The sequence below is a fragment of the Rhinatrema bivittatum genome, chromosome 7 (genome assembly GCF_901001135.1).
Source record: "Rhinatrema bivittatum chromosome 7, aRhiBiv1.1, whole genome shotgun sequence".
NCBI lineage: Eukaryota > Metazoa > Chordata > Amphibia > Gymnophiona > Rhinatrematidae > Rhinatrema > Rhinatrema bivittatum.
The window spans coordinates 194,380,919-194,400,008 of NC_042621.1; the positions used below are offsets into that span (position 1 = coordinate 194,380,919).

At 41.6% G+C, this 19,090-nt stretch overlaps 1 protein-coding gene across 4 annotated transcripts in view; it reads left to right on the forward strand.

The window, feature by feature from the left end:
- Positions 1 to 19,090, forward strand: part of CTNNA3 (catenin alpha 3) — a 2,257,234-nt gene that overhangs the window by 2,160,593 nt on the left and 77,551 nt on the right. For all 4 annotated transcript variants that reach the window (XM_029609715.1, XM_029609716.1, XM_029609718.1 and 1 more), the window contains one exon: positions 14,026 to 14,131. In XM_029609715.1, coding sequence (XP_029465575.1) covers positions 14,026 to 14,131 — 106 coding nt within the window. The remainder of the gene's footprint in view (positions 1 to 14,025; positions 14,132 to 19,090) is intronic.

A 19,090-nucleotide genomic window follows, 5' to 3' on the forward strand; every position in this document is an offset into this window, starting at 1 on the left:
CGCTTCTCCCCAGCATTGTCTAAAATCCTATCTAGGTGACTCGTGAGGTCCACTATCTTGACCTGTTTTTCTGCTGGCATTCTCTTTTGTCACTGCCCAATGGAGGACTCTTTTGTCATTGCCCTGTCACTGCATTCCTGTGGAGGACTGTGCTTGCTAACTGTGGCCTCCTTATCCTGTGCTTTCTGTGTGGAGCTTGCATTCTGATGATGCCTCCATTTTCATATCTGTTTTGGCCACATGATCTTAAACTGCCGCCTGTCTGTGCTGAAATTGTACACCATGGTGATATCTTTAGTCCTGTATCACCACTGCTGACTATAAGCAAGATGCAACTGCTTCCTCCTGATTCTGCCTCAACACAGACTCAGGGAGCATGTTGTTGAGTCATTGAGACTGCTCTGCTCAATGATGAGGAGGCAGGATGCAGCTGGTTCAGTTGCTGCTTGCTGGTTGGTAGTAGACCTATTGAGGAGATGAATCCTTGCTGTACCTTGAATGCTGCATTTGAAGTAGAATGTGGCGGTCTGCTGATGCTGCCTTGCCTCACCATTGGGGTTTTGGTTTATTCTCCATTGCCTGCTGCTGCAAGAAGGCAGTTGAAGGCCTTTTATAGGCTGCATTTATCCTCCTTGTCTGGAAGGTTTGCACCTATCTGGCCTCACTCTGTCTTTTAAACTGCCCTTAACTCTGTTCTCCTTTTCCTGCTGTCCACTCTTTCTTCTCATGAACTGGTTGACCATGCAGCCAATGCTTTAGCACTACTTTGTAAATATGGAGATAATGATAATGCTAGCTGTGAGCCTATTGTGTAACCACTATTGTTTTATCAATGAGGCCCTGAAAGTATTTTTAAAGTAAAAATAAGTAAGATATTGAATTTCCCATGCATCCATATATTTCCATTTTCAGAGCTGCATATATTTTATTTCTGAGGAGTTGGTCGCAGGAAATATTTAGGGTGATGCTGTAATGAATAGTCAGCTTATAATGCTCAAAACAATTCCTTTTTTGTCTAACACATTTTCCAGCAGAATATATACAAACCCAATAAGGAGAGAATAAAGACATGATTTTAAGGAATTAAATTGTATATGCAAACATATTTGGCTGGATTCAATATTCCTTGTTGATTTGGAAAAGGAGGCCACCTACTGATAAAAGATACATTTTTAGGCATGTTTGATTATTGGGATAACAAAGAACTGTAATTTATAAAATGTGCTTTTTGTTCCTGGATCAATAAGTCATCTCTTGCCAACACTACATTTAGGGCCTGATTTACTAGGCTTTTCCCCATAGATACAGAATGGCAAAAAAAAAAAAAGCTTAAGTAAATCAGGCCTTAATTAGCAAAACTAGTAGGAGATAAATCATTATCTTTGATATTGCATTATAAATACTTTTTAATATTTTTAACTATTCTTGTGATTTGCATTATATATTCAATATTTGTGGAATTCTACCAGAGTTATTGGATTTTTAATGTGTCCTAAAATATTTTGACTCTACAAGGAATATGGTGCTTTTGTCATTTTGTTTACTGTTCTGATCTATAGCTTCTATATTCGGATCAACTTTTGCACAATGTTACAGAATTTGAAAGTTAAAGCATTGCCCATGAAGAGTTATGCTAGTAATATTTAAATTGAAGATTATTTAGATATTCATATTAACCACAAAGCTAAGAGACCTATGTCTCTGGTTTACATGGATGATTCAGCCCTAGTAACCCATGGTAAAACACCCTATGCACTAAGGTACAGAAATACTGCATAATAATTTTATCAAGTTAATACCAATATCTCTGTTTACTACATGGTAATTCATTCCTATTTGATATTTTGGCCTAATGAAATTCACAAAGTATTGCAGGATACTCAACACCTCTTGAAAAATATAAACGGTTGATCTGAATAGCCACTCACTGTCAGTTCTGCATGCCGGGAGAGGAGAGAATCTGTGCCAGGTATAGGACCGGCTCAGATGTACTCCTCTCCTGAGTAGTAGCATAGGGAAGCAATTTAATGGTAAGCTATATTATGTTGTTGTTGTTTTCCTTTACTGTTTCCATTACTGTTGGATTATCTTCATCTTCTGGGGTGGTTGAGTTTGTTAAATTTTCTGTGGATTTGTCTTGTATGTCTCATTTCTGTTTTTTGTTGTTGTTATTGTTGTTGAAGTTTCTGTCTGATGATACTGTCTTTACTGAAGTGCCTGTCCTACCATTCTAACTGCCCAGGAGACTATTCTGGACTTACTACCTAGAATTGTTGGAGTCTCCAGACTTGGTGACTAGATGTGACATATTCCTCTGAATTCTGCCTGACTGTTCTGCCTTCCAAGGAGTTACTGACTGTAGGTGCTACCTAACCTATGCTGCCTTTCTAAAAGTCTCTGGCTGTACATGGTGCACCTTTCCCTGAAAGTTGTGGCTTCTCTGCAATTTTTACCTAGAATTTCTGTCTGGCAGTGGTTCACTGGCTTCCTCATAATCGGTGGTGGAGCTGCTGGTTGCGGCTAAAGATGCTATGTTACTGTGAATTCTGGAAGACCATACTACTTTCCCTGCAGTTTGTGCCTATAGTTGTTCTGTGACCATAATGACTTTCCTGCTGCTGCTGGTATCATCTTTTAAGGAGTCCTGGCCTGCACTTCCTGCAGTGTTTCCAGAAGTTACTTGGCTGTAGTTCCTTCTGTATTTCAAGAAATTACTTGGGTAAAGTTTCTGTTGTATTCTTGTAAGCTACTTGATAGCAGTTTCTGTGTTCCTGGAATTTACTAGGCTGGCATTTTAGCTATTTTCTCAGAAGTTATTTGACTGTAGTTCCTGCTGTGGTCTTGGGCATTACTTGCCAGTGGATTGTGTATTGGGGTCCCTCTCACTTTTGCTGCATTACTTGATATAGAAACATAGAAACATTAAAATGACGGCAGAAGAAGACCAAACGGCCCATCCAGTCTGCCCAGCAAGCTTCACACTTTTTTTTTCTCATACTTATCTGTTTTTCTTGGCTCTTAGTAACCTTTTGGTTCTATTTTCCTTCCACCCCCACCATTAATGTAGAGAGCAGTGTTGGAACTGCATCTAAGTGAAATATTTAGCTTAATTAGTTAGGGGTCTCTTCTTCATAGACTAGAGTAACTTCATTTGGCTTTTGTATTAGATTTCTTCTTTGTCTCTAAGATGTGCTGGTATGCATTCCCACTTTTATTCATTAAACATATGTGCTCTGCTACAATAATTATAGTTCATTTGATTGTATCTGGTATGACGGATCCTATGGTCATGTCACCATTAAGACCTCCTTAGTTCAGCTAGAGAGAGTGCAGGTTAGTGTGAGGGGAGATACCATTCAAATGCAAACCCTCCCTTTGAACCAGCCCCTTGAGAGTCTATTTAGCAGCTCTCCTCAGAGAGCTCGGGAGACAGTCCTTTTTCATTTGCACACAGTAAAGAGGTAGATACGAATTTAGATTTTGTTATTTCTCCAGCCCAGTTAAAGGAGCCCAGCAAGTCCTGCTTGGTGGTCCTGACCAGGGCCAAAAGGGTTTCCTTTTGGACTACTCACTAGTTGGTTGGGATATCCTTCTAGGTTGTTTAGAGGCTTTTGAGATTTTATTTTTGGTTGGAGCCTTGTGAGACATTTGAGCCTTCTTGGGCACAGGGATTAGGGAACCCTGTGTCTAGGACTCCCAGGGATAGGGAAGCCATGCCCTACAGATGGTGATTCACTGCAAGGAACAACTCTGTTGTTAATATCAGTTTTGGGGGAAAATAAACCATTTTGTTAGAAGATCCAGGAGGATGTTTTGGTTGCCCTTCCTTCCTATTCTGAAGCAAGAGAGCTGCTTGTTTCAAGAGGATCCTTCCCATCAGGGATCCAGAGAAAAGAACTAAAGAAACTGTGTAAAATAAAGAAGATCTAGAAGATCTTAGGGAAGTGCAGAGGGACACCATACATTGCATTCGTGGTTCGGATTCGTCGGGGAGCAGATACGTTGCATTCAGCCGTATGGCGCCCCGATGCGTTAATACGGCGATTTCTATTCGTGTCCCAGCTAAAATTAAAATTAACTACAACCCCCCACCCTCCTGACCCCCCCAAGGCTTACCAAAACTCCCTGGTGGTCCAGCGGGGAGTCCTGAAGCCATCCCCTGCACTCTCACACCCTCGGTGCCGGTATCATCATGGCGCAGATAGCCTTTGTCACAGGGGCTACCGGTGCCATTGGTCAGCCCCTGTCACATGGTCATCGGCACCATCTTGTGCTCCTACCATGTGACAGGGGCTGACCAATGGCACCGGTAGCCCCTGTGACATAGTATGGGCAAATGCTATCGGCGCCATTTTGAGTACTGGCATCGGACGGCCGGAGTGCAGGAGGTCACTCCAGGACCCCCGTTGGACCCCCAGGGACTTTTGGCCAGCTTGGGGGGCCTCCTGACCCCCACAAGACTTGCCAAAAGTCCAACAGGGGTCCGGGAGCGACCTCCTGCACGCCGTCCGTCCGATGCCAGTACTCAAAATGGCGTCGATCACCTTTGCCCTCACTATGTCACAGGTACCGACGGTCGGCCCCTGTGACATAGTGAGGGCAAAGGCGATCTGCTGGCAGACTAGGGATGTGCAGCAGGGACAGATTCATCCCATTCGGTATTCTTATTCGTCGGGACCCAAATCCATTGCATCCGTTCTTGGGGTCCCCGATCCGTTCATTAGTTACATATGTATTCATTTCCCAAAAAAACCCCTATCCCAACCCTTTAAATTTAATTAACTATAACCCCCCATCCTCCTGACCCCCCCCCCCAAGACTTGCCAAAATTCCCTGGTAGTCCAGCGGGGGTCCTGGAGCATTCTCCTGCACTCGGGCTGCCGGTATTCAAAATGGCGCATATAGCCTTTGCCCTTACTATGTCACAAGGGCTACCCGTGCCATTGGTCGGTCCCTGTCACATGATAGGAGCACTTATGCTTGATGACCTAAGAGATGACATCAAAACATATGTATAATAAAGTTACATGCAATATCTACAAAAATCAACAACTAAAACCGAAAGACAGCAAAGTCAGTTATCCATGTCACCGGAGAACTTGGAGCATGTATGTTATTTATAATAAAAAATAGGCCGGTTTAAATTGCCATGTTTTCAACATTGTTTTAAAGGTCTTATTACAATCCAATAAATGCATGGCTGCAGGTAACAAGTTCCATAATTTGGGGATGTTATAGAGAAGGCATTCTCTTGTTTCCATAAGGCATGATTGCTGTATCGATGGTATGTCTAACTAACCTCTCTGAGAGGATCTTAAGGCATGGGTGGGGTGATAAATCCGTAAAAATGCATTAAACCAGGAGGAGTAACAGGATTTGAAGACTGATGCCCTGATTTTATATTATATGCGCTGATCAAAGGGAAGCCAATGTAAGTCAAATAATACTGGAAATATATGATCGCTGTTTACTTCCTGAGATGAGGTGTGACTGAGTATAGTAAGAGCTATAAATGTTTTACTGTCTCTGCTGGAAGTCCAAAATATATGGAGTTACAGTAGTCGGTCATAGGCAATTTTAAGGCTTGAACTATTTATATATTTATTTTCACAATTTATAAACTACACTATCCATGGTTCTATTGTATGAAAATGATATACATAAGCAGAGGTCTAATATATAATTTACATATTTATTTTATTTATTTATTTAGCATTTTTCTATACCAAACTTCATGGTTAAATACCATATCAGATCGGTTTACATCGAACGGGGGATAGAGAAACTTGTAACAGAAATGGAACAGTACAAAATAATCAGAAGAGAGCAGTAAGTTACATTAAACAAGGACTATAAACTGGGAGGCTTTACAGCTTAGAAGTAAGAAGAATAAAAGGCCCAAGAAGGGCAATAACTTAAACACAAAAGTTGTAATGGATTCAGATTAAACAGGAAAAAATATTATCTGAGGAGTTAGGATAATCATAATAATAGGCAACAGAAATAGTAGCATGGTTCCGTAGCTCGTGAATAGGTTGTTTGTCTATTGTGAGTCTGAAGGATCCGAGAAGGCTTGTTGGAACAGCCAAGTCTTAAGTTTTTTTTTGAATGTTAGTAAGCATGGTTCCAGCCTGAGGTCTGCGGGGAGGTTATTCCAGATGTTTGGACCTGCAAAAGAAAAAGCTCGGACCCTAGTCGAGACGAGGCGAATAGCTTTGGTTGGAGGGGATTGTAGCGTTCCTTTATGGATTTCTCTAATTGGTCTGATGGAAGTATGGAGTTTGAGAGGGAATTCAAGGTCAAGATGAAAATAGTTATGGATGGACTTATGTATCAGGGTGAGAGATTTGTGAAGGATTCTGTGGTAGACTGGTAACCAGTGTAGGTTTCAGAGAGTGGGAGTAATATGTTCTCTTCGGTTGGTGTTGGTTAAAATTCTGGCCGCAGCATTTTGTATCATTTGAAGTGGTTTGATGGATGAGTTGGGAAGGCCAGTGAGAAGAGCACTGCAGTAATCTATTTTTGCAAATATTAAGGATTGGAGAACAGTCCTAAAGTCGTGTAAATAAAGGAGGGGTTTGAGTCTTTTCAACACCTGTAGTCTGTGGAAGCAATCTTTGGTAGTCGTATTGATCATGGTCTTTAAGTTAAGGCGGTTGTCAAGGATTACTCCCAGATCTCTTACTTGAGTGAGGGTGAGATGATAACTGTGGTGTGTTTGTGGAGGGTGGTTGTCTGGGTTGGAGGAGATAAATAGTAGTTCAGTCTTAGCGGAGTTGAGGACCAGATTTAGATTGTTGAGGAGATTGTTGATAGATTGAAGACAATTTTTCCAAAGTGAGAGAGCTTTGGTGATGGATTCTGTTATGGGAATCAGAATCTGAACATCGTCAGCGTAGATGTAATGAATGAGGATGAGACTTGTTAACAGATGGCAAAGGGGAAGGAGGTAGATATTGAAAAGGGTGGGAGAAAGGGAGGATCCTTGGGGGACGCCAAGAGAAGAATTTGTCAATGGTGATTCTTTGTTATTGATCCTGACCCTGAAGTTTCTGTTATCAAGGAAGGACTTGAACCAGCTGTAGACTAATCCGGTTATGCCAATGTCTGACAAGCGATCTAGGAGGATGGAGTGGTTGACCGTGTCGAAGGCTGCTGAGATGTCTAGAAGGATTAGAAGAAATGAGTGTCCTTTGTCCAGTCCCATAATAATATGGTCTGTTAGTGAGATATATTCCCACAACAATGGTTGTGGGAATATATCAACAACATATATTCCCACAACAATGGTTCAAATAACTATTACAATCACATTTGTTATATTTGCTACATTTATTATTCAACAAAATCAGTATAAACTTTCTGAGGTGCACCCAAATAATAAAATACTGTATATTACATATCACCACATCTCTTTATAAAACCCATTCATTCATCAAACCGACATACAGATACCCATACACTCATACATTATTTAAAACATCACCTTCACCTTTTACAATACAATATCGTTCATATGTATCACTCATGAGATTTTTACAATATGTTGTAATATGTACTAACCTGGTTATAATGTCCTTTTTGTATAATAACCTTTCCTATGTAGTAACCTTACAAGGATCCTTGTTTCACCCTTGACAGGGGAAATATAATTATATCTCTATTTAACATGAATCCAAAATTATTTAAATGATAAATTATAAATAGCGGTGACTACAAAGAACAATCCATAGCGGGGGTTCCTCAGGCAGCTCTTCCTTAAAATATGTTGAATGATATATCCAATATACCACCAAACTTAATTCTTCCCTGATGCTGTGTTCAATTCTCAAACTGATCACTTCATTATAACATGACTCATAAACATTCTTAAACCACAGAAAATACGAGATGGTCCATATGATACTTCAAATGCAAAGTTAGAAAATCTGAAAACAAATACAATAAATAAAATGATTAACTCACTACTATCACCTTCACTGCCCACCGAATCATATTACACGAAGAAGCCCATTTTAGAATTACTGAACATAAAAGTTGTTTAAGGACTTTGAAAGAGGACACCCTTTGGTGAGGCACTGGCAAACATTTGGCCATCGAGTGGAGAAGCTCAGATTTTTTGTATTATTACAAGTGAGTAAGGGCAACATTGTAAAACCATTATGGAAACTTGAACATAAATTAATTTTCTCTTGGAACACTGTTCACCCTAAGGGATTAAATGGAGACATTGAATGGGAGGCATATTTTTAGCAGCCCTTGAGGACTGGGTCCTGTTTTGATGGGATTGAAATGGTAGGAAATGATTGGTATCAGTTTGGTTTACTCTATTGGATGCAGGTCAGCAAGGGGTGGTTACTCTCCCACCATTGGCTGAATAGGTGTATATTACGTAGGCACATTGATGTGCGGGGGACGTCCCCATGTTGTTTGGTCCATTGGTGGCCATTTTGGAACCAGGTAGTGGTGAATTATGTGGTGTTTTGAATGACCGGAGTAATGAGGTATGTCTATTTTTAAGAAGTGAAGATGTAGATTTGAAGAGTTCTGTGGTTAAGAATTTGTAGTCTGATATAAGATTTGTTGATATTTAGGTGCACCAGTTAGTTGTTTGATGCGGTGATCCTTTGAATCATTCCGGCGGTGATTGTTAAAGGTATGTGATATCACTGTAGTAATATGACTCGATGGGCAGTGAAGGTGATAGTAGTGAGTTAATCATTTTATTTATTGTATTTGTATTTCCTTTTGTTTTGGAAATGAAAATTAAAACATCACTATAGACATTTAAAATTGGAACCCTCCTCTCCTTGCCTTCGTCAACCCTTGTTCCCCTATCTCCCTGGAATCTTCTTATTCCATCCAGGGCGTTTCAGAGTTTGAAATGGGCAGAAGCAATCCCTAATTGTTCCTGTTATATTTTGAATCCAGAAACACCAATGATAGGATCAGAGAATTCCAGTGAGGTAGGGTTAAGGGGGAAGGCCAGGGTTGTTTCATTTTTAAATGGCACTGTTGTTTTTCTGTGGGGGAGGGTTTTTCCTTTTGGGTTTTGTTTTGTTTTCCTTTTTTGCTTTGGTGTTTATTTCATTTCTAATAAATAAAACAAACAAAATAAACATCAACTGATCAGTATTCAAAGACCTGTAAAGCAGGTAAGATAGCCAGTTAATTTTGGCTAGTTATATTTTGGCAAATTTTCAGCTGAATCTAACCAGCTAGGTGATCAGCTGAAAATTTTCTTAAATGTAGCTTGTCAAAATTGGAATGGCTAGATTTAGGTCAGTTCTATGATTTCATGGTCAAACTTAAAGGCCTGATTTACTAAAGCATTTCTCCCATTCTGTATCTATGGGAAAATGCCTTGATGAATCAGGTGCTTGCTAGTTAGTGCTATCCAGCTAAGGCCTTGATTTATCAATCTGCAGTAAATATTGCATGCGATGGGAAAAGGGGCATTTTTTATAGTAATAGCCTTATTTATAACAACAAAACCCAGGTGGCAGCTGTAGTCCTCCCTGCCCCCTTCCTTCCTAGTTTAAACCTTTAAACTTCCCCCTTAGAAGCCACAATCCCAACTGCCTCCTCTTTTCTGGCATAGTATAAACCTCATTGAACAGTTAAAAGAAGTCATACAGTGGTGTGAGCTAGCAGAAGAAGGAATCAAGACAAGAGAAGAGTGGGTGATGTGGGCACGTTAATATGTATGTACAAGGTGTAGCTACATAATAGAGGGAAATGAGTTACAAACTGAGATACTATTGTGAACTTTAGTGTTATCAAAGTATTGAAATATATATATAAACGTAGGAAATTGTTTATGATATAGTGGCTATGCATATGTACATTAAGAGTTGTAAGTGGTTTAGGTACCACAGGGCTTCCAGATATATATATACCATAGCGATAAATTGTAAATGAAGTATAAACTATAGAATGTCATTTGTGCCCTATCTGTTGCTGTACATTGGTTTTTAATGAGTGAATGTGTATGAGTGACTGAGAGGAAAGGTTTTGTGATATATGGCACATTTTATTTGATTGTAATATAGATTTTCTAATAAAGGGGTCATTTATCAAAGGCTTATCGCACGTGATATGGCTGTATCGCATGCGGTAAGCCTCTATCGCATGTGAAAAGGCCCTTTTCGCATGCGATAGAATGCAAATTAGGGGGAGGGGAGGAGTCGGGGCGGGGAGGGGAGGGGTGGAGTTGGTGATATTTTCGCTGCCGGCGATAATGTTACTAACATAATCGTCGGCAGTAGCATGCCGAATAGCACCATCTTTCACAGTGGCACTCTTCAGTGCGAAAGCCGGCAGCAGGCGCACCGCCGTGGTGCGAAGGCTGCGGGCTTTCGCAGGCCTGCCCCCCCTTTGCCCCCACCCCCTGTTTTCACAGGATTCATCTCTCTGCAAGGAATGATGAATCCAGGCCAAAGTTTGTTACCTCTCTTATGTGCATGTGAATAGTATAAACCTTAACCACTCCCATCTTGGTGGCCCCATGGCCCAGGCTGCCTTCCTCCTGACACAACAAAACTCTTGGATAGAAAGCCTGTGGCCGCTTTGATTCTCCTAACCTCCTCTATTCCTTTAGTCTGGGTGCCCCTTTCCCCACTGCTCCCCTCCTAACCCACTACCAACCCATTCAAAGAGACCAAACTCACTCGAAGTGCAGCTGAGACAACAAGAGGACTTATTCTTCTCTCCTGTAGGCTCAGTGTCCCTTGTTGTTCTGAAAAGAGAATGCTAGCATGCTGCAATCATTTTCAGATCAATAACTAATGCTAAGCTGGCTAAACTTGAGCTGGCTAAACTGGCTAAACTTGATCTCTTTGGTAGGAGTACAACAGCGGTTTAAATTGTGTGTGTGTGTGTGGGGGGGGGGGGGGAGTGGGAAGTGATTTCCTAGTTGAAGGGAATGGAGGAGAGCAGGGGGAATCAAGGCAGCCAAATGGCTTCTTTCAAAACTTACATTGTGTCAGACGGGGTCAGCCTGGATAGCAGGTGGTGCTGATAGGGTGTGTGTGAGTGTTGGGGTGCATGTTTAAATTTTGTATTTTGCCAGGAAGGAGGGGGCAGTGGGGATTATGGCTGCAGCCCATTTCTTAAACTTTATTCTGCCTGGAGGGAGGGGACAGCTGGGATCATGGTGGGGGGGGGGGGCAGTTTTTTAAAACATCTTATGGGTTCTTAAAGAGAGAAATGTGGACTCAGGGCATGGTTTTTTTTTTAAATAGCTTTCTGGCTCAGGAGGAAGGTAGTTTAGACTAGGCCAACTAGATTTATGCCTGCTAGATTAGTACCTAGATTTGGACAACAAAATTAGGCAACTAGCACTGAACATTTCTAGCTTCCAAACTTCTCTCTTCCTGCCTTAACTCCTCCCCAACATTTGTACAGATTTGAGTGGATAATTATAGTTGCTTAGTGAAACATAGATGACTAAATAAAGCTACTCAGAACAGTAAAGCTGGCTAAGTTCCTTTGAAAACTGATCTCCAAGGAAAACAAAAAATAAATTAAAAAGTGATAAAACTAAACTAAATTGCAGTAGACTCCTTTTCTTTTACAATGTGGCATCAGTGAGATGTGTTTAATGGACTGCATATGGCAAGATTTTATTTATACTGAAGAAAATTACAGTAAATGCCTAAATGTCTTCATTAGCATTCCCATTACTGTATTAGAATATGTGGCCATGATAATACCATGGCTGTGGTAAGATCTTTTACTGGTACTGGAGAGATGTGGTAAATGGTAGGTACAAAATGGTTAATTTGGATAAAACTAATTAATGCACTTTTATTCATAGTTCTCTTAAGGGATAATTTTGAAACATCGTGCATCAGTTAGCCTGCAAATATGCGTGTATTACACCAAATTTTCAAATCGGACTTATGTGCAAAAGTTTGTTATGAAAATTATAATGGCAAAACTATGCGCACACAACCCTGCCTAAATTCCACCTCCAAGAATTCTTGTCCCTGTACATGTAAAAGTATATTCATGCAGTGTGTATGTACTTATCTGTATGTGCGTATCCGTCACACAATTTTCTAAAAAGTCATTTCTGCAGGTACATTTCAGACTGGGGGGGGGGGCGGGGACTATACCTACCCTACCATCATTAACATGGTCGCGAGGTGGACCTTCACCCCTGAACTGGGATTGGTAGGTAGGAAGTTGTAGGGAAGAGTTAGGGGAAGTTACTGGAGAAATGGATTTCAAAAGAGATGAAACATTGATTGGACATACTCCGCCTGATGGAGGGAGGCAAGAAAAATAAGCTGGTAGTTAGGTATCTGTTAAACGGTTACCTCAGTCCTGTGTATGGTAGCTGCCCATCTGTTTTTCCTCCCTCCCTCCCATGTATTGGGATTGTGTATGGGATATTTTGGGGCAGTTTTGTACTATGTCGCAGTTGCAGGGGGTAAACCCAAGCCAAGTTATTGCAATGTGTAACTAAGGGGTCCCCCCACCTTCCTCCCACCTTCCCCTCCGTTCCCCTACCTAACCCACCCCCCCCCCCCCCCCCCCCGGTCCTATCTAAACCCCCCTACCTTTGTCGCAGAAGTTACGCCTGCTCGAAGCAGGCGTAACTTTGTGTGCACCGGGCCGGCTGCCACACGCCATATTCCGGTCCAGGGCCTGGTGCGGAGGCCGCGGCCACACCCCCGCACCAAAACCATGCCCGGGGCACCACCCCCGGATGACGCGCCGACCGCATCACGCCCCCGACACTCCCCCCAATGACACGCCAACCGTGTCATGCCCCCCCCCCCAAGAAAGCCCCGGGACTTACGGGCGTCCCGGGGCTTTGCGCGCCGGAAGCCTATGCAATACAGGCTCGGCGCACGCAGGGCCGTTTTAGAAGGGTTACGCACGTACCTTATGCAGCCCTAAATTTGCTGGTTGGGGGCTTGACTTTTGGGATTTATGTAGCTGGGGGGCTGCTACATGAGGCAACTTGATGGCAATGTAGACACTGTTTGAGCAGCAGGTCCTGTACGCCTGGGAGGTGGCCGAGAGGACCTGACATGGTGGAGGTCCACTGTAGTAGATGGGGTAGGAGTTGACTGGAAAGAATTGTACCTCAAACTGCTGGGGTGTGGTGGTGGGTGGGGAAAATCCCGAAAATGGAGGTGGTGAGGAGTTGATCATGAAATTGGTATTTGAAGTTTTTAAGGCTCAGATTAATTGTTGTTTTAATAAACTGCTGCCTTTATTAACTGAATATATGAGTGTGTGCTTTGTTCAAGGGTGTGAGGGAGAATGTTACAGGAGTCCCACATGCCCATGTTAAGCACTGCTTTACACACAGAATTCCCTTTGAAAATGACCTACCCTATGTCTTCTCTGAATAATGAAACAACAGGTAGAGTATTAAATTAAGGATTTTTTGTGGCATTTAAGTTGATGTAAATATATAGTCTTGGGACTTTAAATATTTGACAAGGAAATAACTTATTTCCACAAATTTAAGCAGGCATCCCCATCATAATCCTCCCTGATCCCCCCTGCTCCTCCCCCCTAGTTCCCTTTTATTTATTCTTATTTTATGCCATACCACTTTAATTAAGGCTATAATTTGTTTCCTATGTTTATTTTCTACTTTATTCTTATTTCTGTTATACTCTATGTTTTTTGCCACTACCTAAGTTTATTGCTCCTTTTGCCTTTTCCTTGTTTAGTTCCCCCCCTTGTTGTGGCTCCCCCATCCCTGTTCTCTGTATTTCTCTTAGTTCAATGTAAACAGATATAATGTACCCACGAATGTCGGTATAAAAAAAGCTGTTAAATAAATAAATAAAATAAAATTATTGTTTGTTTTTTTAATGCACTTTATGACTCTGTTGCACATAGAGAGATATTTTGAGGGGTTATATTTGTAAGCAATTAAATTTATTAACATTAGACATTTTGTTTTATTAATAAACATGATTTTTACTTGCAACAATTTTTATTGAACTTTGTAATTAAAATATTTAGAAAGAATTTCTTTATTTTTTTCTTCTTAAGGGGACGAGGTCCATTGAAAAGCACATCAGATGTGATTAATGCGGCCAAATCAATCTCTGAGGCAGGATCAAGGATGGATATGTTAGCTCGGCAGATAGCCAACCAGGTACATAAATGAATGAGAAATAGAATGTATTCACTAAGTAGTAAGTACCACTATGCAGGCATGCATGATTTCAGAAACAAAACAAAAAGTTACATGGTTAGTTACAATTTTGCTGCATTACCAACTGTTAAAACTACAGCTATCTCTTACATGCTGTCAGTTCAGAGGTTTGTCATGCTCAGCTATTCATTTTCAGTAGTTCATAACTGCAATTTAATTCAAATACAGGAAAACTAAAACTGAATACAAGAGAAAGCTCTTTAAAAATCAGTTACTTTCAATTTATTAATTTTGTATTCAAAATTAATCAAGGGATTTCTTTTAAAAGTGTATTTGTGATAATATCTGTAAATTGATAAAATTCTATTAAATATTAAAATTGAAAAAACACCAGGTACTGGCTTCTTTGTTTGGACATGGTAAATTGTGAAGGGAAAATCAAGATTTAAAAAGTATGGGGCTAGAGCTAATTGAACAGAAGAATTAACTTAGAAAAATATGAGGCAATTGTTATGCATTTAGATGCATGTAGATATTATGGGACTGATTGACTAAGGCTCTTCTCTCTATGGGAAAAGAGATTACTGAATCAGTCCCTGAATGTACATTTTTGTCCATAATGTAGTTCAGGTGAAAGGTTTTTGAAATATCTATCTCTCTCTCTCACTCTCTCTCTCCGCCATTTGCATCGCACCATACGATATGGTGCGATCGCATGCGGTAAACACGTTTTCGCATGTCTAAAAGGCCTATCGCATGCGAAAACGCCTTACCGCATTTTGATAAATGACCCCCATAGAGACAATTTTCGCTTTGGGTTCAGGGCAACTGAAACAGATGAGCACAGTCTCAGAAAAAATCTGAATCCTTTTTGGCTCATGTGGTTAATTAAGAGTTTTTCTGGTAGATGCAAAAGTGAAAAGCCTTAAAAGTGAATTTTAAAAGACCAGCACTGGGTGGAGCATGGGCATTCCTGGATTTCACCTTGAAATCTGCACATAAATACTTATCCTCACAGACGCACTCCGGGATCCCCTGCTGCGTAACTTTACTTCTGGTATGGATGGTGTTTTATAAAATGGCCATATCCCTGGGCACGAGTTGATGAACGTGCATATATGTGCACCTGCGCGCCTGTTTAAAAGTTACTGTCCCTATGAATCTGGTCCTTTATTTGTTCCAATTAAAGTTTATAGGGGAAGCAAAAAAATGCATTTTCTGTATCCAAGCTAGAGTGGAGCTGGTAGGGGATGAGACAAGTAAGAGCAGAACCAATTTGATTTCAGTATTTTTTCAACCATCCTATCCCAGGTGGCAGCTGCATGTTATGACTTCATCATTCTTTAGTAAATGAAAATGAAACCATGAACACTTTGAGTGGACACCATTTTGTTCAGTCATTCCTTTGTTGGATCTCAGAGAGGGAAGACAGATTCTGAATGGCCTTGCTTTAAAGCTGAGAAAGAAAGAAAATATTAAAAAACTATTTAGATTAATTTACATGAGAAAGTTACATGAGAAAGTCACTCACTGACATTATGCTTAGCTGTGGTTTGAGTTGCTACCTAGAAGCAGAAAAAAGTCTGCAATCTCTTTGAAATATGTGAAAATGTGTATCATCACTTCAGCTGACACTGTGCCAGTGGCTGCAGGAAAAACAGAGAAAGATTAATTCTTGCACTGAGTCGAGTATTTGTCCACAACAGTGTCTAAGAGATAGTCTCCTGCTTTCTCTGTGTAAAAGAGTCATTGTGACAGTGTGCTAATTCTTATGAGTGTGATTCTTGGGCCAAATTTGACTCACTTTCAGGGATGGTAACTTTTAAACAGGCATGTGGATTTTCATCGGCCATATCCATGTCTATGCATTTATGCACGTATGTTATAAAATAGACTGACCATGCTCACGTGTGCACATTTTTAGGCCTATATTTTCTAAAACACTGCGGCGGTGTGAATCGCGTGGTGCAGGGGGGCGGGCCTACGAAAGCCGGCAGCGATCGCACCTCTGTGGTGCGATCATAAAAGGTGGCACTATTGGGCGCGAAATGGGCAAGGAAAAGGCTCCTTACCTTTTCATCGTCCACGCTGTCTTGGCGGCATCCGCCCCGACTCCTTCTCTTCCGGGGCAGACGCCGCCCCGACTCCGCCTCTTTTTAGCTATCGCACGCAAAAAGGGACTTTTCTCGTGTGAAACATCCCTTTTCATGTGCGCTAGCTTTAAAAAATGACCCCCTTAAGTAGGTACATGCCTATGCGTGCAAATGTTGCTTCTACCATGTAAGTGGGGGGGATTTTAGTAGACACGTGTGCCAGCATTATTTTCAGTTTTCTCAATTCGTTCCCAGTTCACCCAGGTAAGGGATAGAACTTCCAAAACCCCCGTAGTTTAATAGCCTCCCATTTCCCCTTTTAGCCCCTACCTTTAAAACTAGGGATGTGAATCATTTTTGAACGATTAAAATTATCGTCAGATATTTTAAAATCGTCCTAAATCGTTAGAGTGCACGATACAATACAAATGCCCCCGATTTATCGTCAGGGGCATTTGTATTGTATCGTTAAATAGGGCACGGGAATTATTTGGGGGAAGGCGGGAAAACTGGCACACCAAAACAACCCCTAAACCCACCCCGACCCTTTAAAACCAATTCCTTACCCTCCCCCACCCTCCCGAACCCCCCCAAAATGTTAAATTACCTGGTGGTCCAGTGGGGGGGGGGGGGGTCCCGGCGCGATCTCCCGCTCTCGGGCCATCAGCGCCATTTTGGCTGCCACTAATTAAAATGGCGCCGATGGCCCGATAAAAAAAAACAAAACACCCGACCCTTTAAATCGACCCCCCTTAGCCTCCCCCACCCTCCCGACCCTTTTTTTTTAGGGAGGCCCGCGCCGCTAAAATAAAAAACCCACCCGACCCTTTAAATCGACCCCACCCCCAAAACCTTTTAAAATTACCTGGTGGTCGAGGGGGGCCTCGGGGAAAGGAGAGATCCAGGGGGCCCTCGGGGAGAGATTTCCCGTTCCCAGGCATCAGCTGTTCTAAAAAAAAATGGCGCCGATGCCCCTTTGCCCTTACCATGTGACAGGGTATCCGTGCCATTGGCCGGCCCCTGTCACATGGTAGGAGCACTGGATGGCCGGCGCCATCTTTAAAGATGGCGCCGGCCATCTTTACTCATCAGCCCCTATTATAGAGTGAGTGGAAGCTAGCTGCAGACTGCATTGTACAAATCAAATCCTCTTGTTGGTAGCTTTCATTGATTCAAATGATAGAAATTCTTCAGTGAATTCACATTTGCAGTTAATTCCTCTGACTGTGAATGTAACCTTCCCCTCCCCCAAACTTGCCCCAAGTTGAAAGTGTTTCCTCTTACAGTGGGACATATATAGTATTACAGTCTCTGTCTCTGTTTCGCTCTGTTTCTCTCTCTCTCACTCAAAAAATAGTACAGCACACAATGTGAAGACATATTGTGGAAAGTACCAATGCAGAGCTAGGAAATTAACACTATAAATATGCCAGAGGACAATAGGCTAATTCTCAAGCCCACCAATTACTTAATTTATTGTGTATACAAAAACATTTATAAATTATACAAAATAGTCAAGTGTGAGGCATCTATACATTTAGAATGGATTCTAAAATATGATCAATACAATTTATTGATCCCCAATCATACTCCATACATACCATTCATTCATAAAAACCAAAATGCATATATTTCATCCATAATACTACATTGCACATCTAAACAAACCTGTGTATCATATATACAGTTATACTGAGACCCATTAACAACTATTCAACTGTTCCTACGAGATTTATCGTTTCGCCTGCGTGTCCAGGCTTCTTCAGGGAACCTCTAGATTTTATAAATACGGGTCAGATATCATTTACAAAAATGAATTTACAACAAATTCTTCAATTGAACATGTATAGTATGTATTAAATTTACAACAAATCTTTTAGTTAAACAGGTAGTATGTTCTCAAATTTCCACTCCATCTAGAGGTCGTTCAGCGAGGGTTCCGGCACCTCGCTGAACAACCTCCTGCAGTCGATCTCCTGCCGGCGCCATTTTCCGTACGAAAACGATTCACGGCGGGAAAACGATTCATCGCTCCCTGACCCCCGCTGGACCTCCAGGAACTTTTGGCCAGCTTGTGGGGGGCCTCCTGACCCCCACGAGACTTGCCAAAAGTCCAGCGGGGGTCCGGAAGGACCTCCTGCCGTCCAATCGTGTTCGTCTATGGCCACCGCCATTTTTCGGCGCCATTTTGGAAAATGGCGCCGGCTGAAGACAACAAGATTCAGGAGCAGGAGCCCGTTCCGGACCGCTGCCGTTCCGGACCGCCGCTGGACCCGCAGGTTATTTAACTCATTTGGGGGGGGTTCGGGAGGGTGGGGGATTTAATTTAAAGGGTCGGGGGTGGGTTTTAGGGGGTTTTAGTGTGCCGGCTCACGATTCTAACGATTTATAACGATAAATCGTTAGAATCTCTATTGTATTGTGTTCCATAACGGTTTAAGACGATATTAAAATTATCGGACGATAATTTTAATCGTCCTAAAACGATTCACATCCCTAGTTTTGGATATGTCAGTAAGACCGAGTGGTGGACAGACTCAAAGGTATACCATAAGGGGTATAACAACAGCAAATCTGAGTGGCAGCAAGACCTCCAAGGCAATTAAAGCCAAAATGGCAGCACTCAAGAAATGGAAAGCAGACCCAAATGAGGAAAATAATGAAGAGCATAAGCACTGGAAGGTTAGATGCAAAGAATAATTAAACAGCCTGGTAGAGAATTTGAAAAGAACCTTGCCAGAGAAGTAAAAACTAGTAACAAAAAAATGTTAAGTACATTAGAAGCAAAAAACCTATAAAGTAGTTAGTTAGACCGAGGGGTAAAAGGAGTGGTCAAGGAGGACAAGGTAATAGCAAAAAAATCTAA